The 7,134-nt window shown below is 34.6% G+C and overlaps 1 protein-coding gene across 2 annotated transcripts in view; it reads left to right on the forward strand.

Moving 5' to 3' along the window:
• Positions 1–4,245: 4,245 nt before the first annotated feature.
• LOC113826352 (uncharacterized) overlaps positions 4,246–7,134 on the forward strand; it is a 15,192-nt gene continuing 12,303 nt past the window's right edge. Inside the window, exons 1-2 of one of the 2 annotated variants that reach the window (XM_027379221.2) lie at positions 4,246–4,377; positions 5,985–6,141. In XM_027379221.2, coding sequence (XP_027235022.1) covers positions 5,991–6,141 — 151 coding nt within the window. In that variant the 5' untranslated portion in view covers positions 4,246–4,377; positions 5,985–5,990. Of the gene's footprint in view, positions 4,382–5,984; positions 6,142–7,134 lie in introns of both variants that reach the window. The other variant, XM_070125964.1, reaches the window with a different exon arrangement.

Consider the following 7,134-nt stretch of genomic DNA (forward strand, 5'->3'; position numbering starts at 1 on the left):
CAGCATGCCACACCAAAGAATACCCATTGTAACAAATGGAACTAAATTATCACTATTGGCAAATCCCCACAGTTGGGACAAGTTACTACGAAATGCGAGGAAAGAAAGATTGACGTCCACAGCTTGTTATAACGGCTAATGTAATGATGGTGAAAGGGATAATAATAATAAAAATAATAATAGTGATAATGATCATAATAATAAAGTAATGATTATAATCATCATCATGATTATACATGATAACGATAATAGGAATGGTAACAATGATTATAATGATGATAATGATATTAGAAACGACAATAATAACAAAAAGAACATCAACAAAAACAATAGTAATAGTAGTAATAATTATGATGATAATGATAATAATAATAATAATAATAATAATAATAATAATAATAACAATTACAACAATAACAACAATAATAATGATATAATAATAATAATAATAGTAATGGTGATGATGATGACAATACTCATATTCACATTAAAAGTAAAGATAATGATAATGAGAATGATAATAATGTTAATGATGATAAGAATAATAATGATGGTAATAATAGTAATCGTGATACTGACAATAATGAAATTGAAAATAATAATAATGACAATAGTAATAATGATAATAGTAATAATGATAATAATAATTGTAATAATGATAATAGTAATAATGATAATAGTTATAATAATATTATTAATAATAATAATAGTAATGATAACAATAATAATGATGATGATAATGATAAAACAAATAATAATAGTAATAGTAATAATAATAATAATAATATTATTATTATTATTATTAATGATAATAGTAATAATAATAATGATAATAATAGTAATAATAATAATAATAATAATAATAATAATAATAATAATAATAATAACAATAACAATAACAATAACAATAATAATAACTATAAAGATAGCAACAACAATGATAATGATGAAATGATAATAATGATGATAATGATAATAATGATCATAATGAAGTTAAAATAATGATAAAGATACTAATGATAATAATAATAATAATACTAGGCATGATATTGATGATAACGGCGATAATAATAACGATAGTGATAATGATAGTAATGATGATAACAGTAATGATAATAATGATATCAATATTCATAATGATTAGTATTATTGCTACTATTATTCTTATCATTATTATCATTATTGTTATTATTTTTTTCATCATTATTGTTGATATTATTATCACCATTATTATTGTTATTATCATAATCATTAGTGTTATTATTATTATCATTATCATTATTAATCTTACTACTAATAAGAACAGTAAAAATGATAGTAATGATAATAATGATAATGGTCATAACAATGATAGTAATAACAATAATAATAATATAAATGATAATAATAACAATAATATGGATTATAAGAACGATAATACTGGCAAAAAGAAATAGAGAGAGTATAGTAATCATCTTTTTCCCAGTTCATCTTTCTTTTTACAACCACAGGAAGTGGCGACTCGTAACATAGGCTGACAGCATATGGCGTTTGCACTTGTTTCGTTATATCGGTGCAGGACGTTGTTATTCACTCTATTATTAGTTTTATTAATAGTGATAATAAGGATATTGATAATGATGATGATTTTATGCATGACAATATAAATTGATAATATACTCTTACGTATGCAAAGAAATCTATGAATCATTTATCTTATAATGTGGATCACAAAAGCCCACGCCATTTCTGCAAAAGTAGCAAAAAGTCCACAGCACGTTGACCATTTTTTTGTTGCGTGAAAGTATGTAATTATCATTTCTATAAACTTTACAGGCTGGGGCAACACACCCAGGGGCTTAACTAAGATGACTCAGGGTGTGCAACACTCCCCGGATGCCCTCAAGGATTTATTTTGTACTTAATAGTTTTAATCTTTATTCATGCATATTCTGACAGTATACAGCCATTTATTCATTTGCTAAATCTCCGCTGCATTCACGAGGCATCCTTCTCTCCAGTCTTCAATTCAGTATAGAAACCTTTATGATAAAAAAGTGGTTACACATGTTTACCGTCATTAAAGAAAATAAGGTTCAGTTATTGCGTAACCCACTTCTTTTTCTTTGTTCTGGACGGCCGTGAGTTACGCCCAACGGTGAGTAATGGCCGAGAAAAAATGGGAGAGACAATCACTGTGATTTAATGCCAAAGGGAGTCATTGCATGTAAAGCGTCTGTCTGTATGCATGTCTGCAAGTCTGGAAAGCAGAAAGAACAGTAACATGGTGGGGGGGGGGGGGGGGTTCTTGTCGTTACGCCATAACGAGTGCACGCCCAATTTCAAGCAATTTTGAACATTATCGCTTGGGTATTATCATATTCCTATTGCTGATTCAACTTGTCGAATAGCCGCGGGATGTACAGTACGTATCAAGCGCCCCTGGATGATGAGTTAGTGTGTCAATAAAGACGGTATGTGACTCATCTGTCGAGAGGAAATAGCATAATGATAACATACTACTACAACTACTAATGATAAGAATGATAATGATTATGATGGTAATGATGAAGATGAAGATAATGATAATGATAATAATAATGATGATAAGAAGGATAATTATAATAAATGCCGATACTAATAATAGCAATAATAATGAAAATAAATACTACTACTAATAATAATCAAGATAATAATAAAAACAAAAGTCATACCAAAAATGATAATCATAATGATAATAATGATAATTATAAAAATAGTTCAGATAACGGTAATGATAATTACAAAAATAATACAGATAATGATAATAATAATAATAATAATAATAATAATAATAATAGTAATAACATATTTAAATGCCGCTTGGAAATACATTCCTTAACACATCCATTAAATAATATCAACACACCTGTAATTCTAACATCTGGGCTCCAAAGGGTAAAGAACTCGGCAACAAATAGATATGAAATGATATCCAACCGCTACAACATTGGCCATATGTAGAACATCCACAGATTCCTATAACAACAGCAGCAGCAGCAGCAGCAGCAGCAGCAGCAACAACAACAACAACAACAACAACAACAACAACAACAACAACAACAACAACAACAACAACAACAACAACAACAACAACAACAACAACAACAACAACAACAACAACAACAACAACAACAACAACAACAACAACAACCATAGCATAAAACCATTATCACATATTCATCAAAGACCAATATGTCAACACCAATATCAAACAAAATCATTGTCATAATACTCACGAGAATATAAATCACAATAAAAAATACGGAGAGGTGCCAGAGCAATACCTCGTCTCTAACTTTCTTAGGTCAGCTGCTTCAAGGGTTCGTAAACAGTAGTCGGAGTCTCACGTGATTCAAACACAAGAGGCTTCACGAGCCTTCGCCTCTCTATTCGCACAACAAAATAAAAAGAATCTCATGATTCCATCCACAATATGAATAGTGATAATGAGGATAATGATTATAGTAATAATGATAATGATAATGATAATAATAATAATAATAATAATAATCATCATCATCATCATCATAAATATAATAATAATAATACAAATAATAATACAAATAATAATAATAATAATAATAACAATAATAATAATAATAATAATAACAATAATAATAATAATAATAATAATAATAATAATGGTAATAATGATAATAATAACAATAACAATAATAATGATAATAACTATATGATAATTGTAATAATACTGATAATGATAGCAATAGTAATAATAATAGTAACGATAATAACAATATTATCATAATTATGATAATGATATTACTATCACTACTATAATAACGATAATGATAAAGATAATAATAAATTATCATAATTAGGTTAAAATAATAAAAATAATAACAATAATGATAACAATGATAATTATAACGATGATAGTATTAATAATGATAATAACAATAAAGATAAGAGCAATAATAATAATAGACAATAATTATGAAAACAATGACAATAATATTAATAATGATCAGAGCAATAATAATAGTAATAATGATAATATCAATAACAACAATGATAATAATAATGATAACAATGACAGTAATAATAATAGAAATAGTGACAACAATAATGATAATAATAATAAGGATAATAAGGGAAATATAATTAATGATAATGACAATGATCGTGATTTTACAAATGGCAGCCTTGTTTATTTCCCCATCTGTTACCCATTGAGCAAGAAGGCGTAGCTAATATTCGGGGGGCGCGAGCCTGGCCCTCTGAGGGCACTGTCGGCGAGGGAGAGGGCGGCGAAGGAGCGGCGGGAAGAGAAAGCATATAAGAGGACGAGTCGGGCAGACCCTCACTGTACCGTCTTGGCCGCCACCAAAGACGCAAGTGAGTACGTGCGTCGTCTGCAGTCTTCCTTCCTTTGAAGTGCTTTTTTCCGATCGTTCGCTCGTCTACTCATCGCTACTCTACCAGTCGTTGCCCCTCTTTCGTGACTCGTTTACAAAGTGTATATATAATTTGTACATTCTTATCACTTTCTCTCTAATCGAGGAGTTCACGGGAAATTATTCAGTTTTCTTGCGCAATCCGGACTCCAATATGAAAACTGTTTTTTTCTTCTTCTTTTTTTGGTAAGTGTTTGGTAACATAACCTGGTGTGTGCGTGCAAGACTGCCTCTTGTTGTTACTCGCCGCCAGTTACGCAACATTCAGCAGTGCGATCATATGCATCAACGTCCGATACCATGTAGCAATAAGGGAGCGGAACTGGAAACTTCGGGGTTGCGTCTGTTGAAAAACACTGTTAATATGCAGCCGTTTCGTGTTCTGATGCTTCGTAGTATTTTATTGTACAGTTTAACAATCAGTGATATAAATAATTTAACGTTTCTGGTGATAAAAAGAAAAGAATAAGCAACTACATTAAGTGCCACATTTTTTATGCCAACTTAACAACTATACTGCTGCTATGACGCGCAACTGGTACATTCGTTAGGTTAACTGTTTCACAACGATTCAACGTTACTTTGCGTTCCTTCCGTTGCGTTTCAGAAGGCAATGTGCAAATCACTTACGATGGGTAAGCTCTTCTCTCTCTCTATCTATCTGTCTGTCTGTCTGTCTGTCTGTCTGTCTGTCTGTCTGTCTGTCTGTTTCCCTCCCTCCCTCCTTCCTTCTCTTTCACACTCCCCGCCTTCTCTTTCTCCCTCACCCCCCCCCTCTCTCTCTCTCTCTCTCTCTCTCTCTCTCTCTCTCTCTCTCTCTATCTATCTATCTATATCTCCCTCTCTCTCTCTCTCTATCTATCTATCTATCTATCTATATCTCCCTCTCTGCCTTCTCTACCCCCCCTCTCTCTCTCACTGTCTCTCTTTCTCGCCCCCCCCCCTCTCTCTTTCTACTTCCCCGTTTTGTCTCTCTTCTTTCCCCCACTCTCTTTCTCTTTCCCCCCTTCTCTCTCTCTCTTTCTCCTTCCCCCGTATCTCTCTCTCTCCTCCCCCCTATCTCTTTCTCTCCCCCCCTCCCTCTCTCTCTCTATCTCCTTCCCTCCCCTCTCTCTCTTTCTCCTCTCCCCCTCTCCCTCTTTCCTTCCTCCCCCCTCTCTCTCTTTCTTCCTCCCACCTCTCTCTCTTTCTTCCCCTCCCCTTCTCTCTCTCTTTCTTCCTCCCCCATCTCTCTCTGTCTTTCTCCTCCCCCCTCTCTCTCTTTCTTCCTCCCCCCTCTCTCTGTGTCTTTCTCCTCCCCCCTCTCTCTCTGTCTTCCTCCCCCCCCTCTCTTTCACTCTCTTCCTCCCCCTCTCTCTTCCTCTCTCCTTCTCTCTCTCTTTCTTCTCCCCCCCCCTCGCTCTCTCTGTCTTCCTCCCTCCCTCTCTTTCACTCTCTCCCACACACACACGCGCCCCCTCCCCCTCCCCCTCCCTCCCCTGTAGCACCCACGACGCAGCCATCCCCCCGGGCGCCGTGAGCCTTCCTTTCACTCTCCGTTCGTTTCAGGGGAAGATGGCGTACACGCTGACCTTGCTCGTGGGAACGCTCCTGCTTCAAGGGGCAATGGCTTCTCCTGTGCTGTTCCACTGGTTCAACCTCCCCTCACCGGCTGTCTGCTGCAGGAGGAAGCTGGCCAACTGCTGTCCACTCATCAACTTGCCAGGTCGGTTGTGTGTTCGAAAAGGGACTCGTCTTTTGCCTTTTAACTTCACTATATTCATTGCTTTTCTAAATTGGTATTTCATAGTATTTTCTAATGGTTGTTATTGGTGGGATTATCATCTCGCTGTTTTTTTCCAGCCAATTTTGTCAGTTTACGAAAAGGTCTTCCCCTTAATTGCTTACCGCTCAGTTTCATTCGTTCAGTGTGCAACAGCTTCGTTACACACTGATTTACACTTTATTTGCTTGTAATACCAAAGCATTTGATATGTAATTAGATATTAACAGTAAATTAAAGAAAAAAATGTGATTACCACTTGAGGAAAATTCCCCGTCATTACACAATGCTGCACCTTTGATATGGATGTGAAAGGTGATGTCAATATCAGACTCAGTATGTGTGCATGTATATGCTGCATATATATATATATATATATATATATATATATATATATATATATATATATATATGTGTGTGTGTGTGTGTGTGTGTGTGTGTGTGTGTGTGTGTGTGTGTGTGTGTGTGTGTGTGTGTGTGTGTATGTGTGTAAATAAATGAATAAATATGTATATGTACGTATATATGTGTGTATGATTTTTTGTTTGTGTGTGTGTTTGTTGGTGTGCGTGTGTGTGTGTGTCTGTGTATGTGTGTGTGTTGTATGTCTGTGTGTGTGTTTGTGTGTGTGTGTGTGTGTGTGTGTGTGTGTGTGTGTGTGTGTGTGTGTGTGTGTGTGTGTGTGTGTGTTTGTGTGTTTGTGCGTGCGTGTGCGTGTAGCGAGAGGAAGAATGAGAAAGAAAAAAGAGAACGAGAACGAGAAAGATGGAGAAGAAAGAAAAAAAACAAAAAAAACACGGCGAGCCTTCTGTAATTGCCTCACTGGCGGTTGGAAAATTACACAGCTGGTCTACATCGCGAGGCCTTCAGGTTAGTAACACAAGGATATGCGCCCAACATAACCCTTAGGGAGAAACTTCATAGGTTTTATATCTT

The sequence above is a fragment of the Penaeus vannamei genome, chromosome 10 (genome assembly GCF_042767895.1).
Source record: "Penaeus vannamei isolate JL-2024 chromosome 10, ASM4276789v1, whole genome shotgun sequence".
Classification (NCBI taxonomy): domain Eukaryota; kingdom Metazoa; phylum Arthropoda; class Malacostraca; order Decapoda; family Penaeidae; genus Penaeus; species Penaeus vannamei.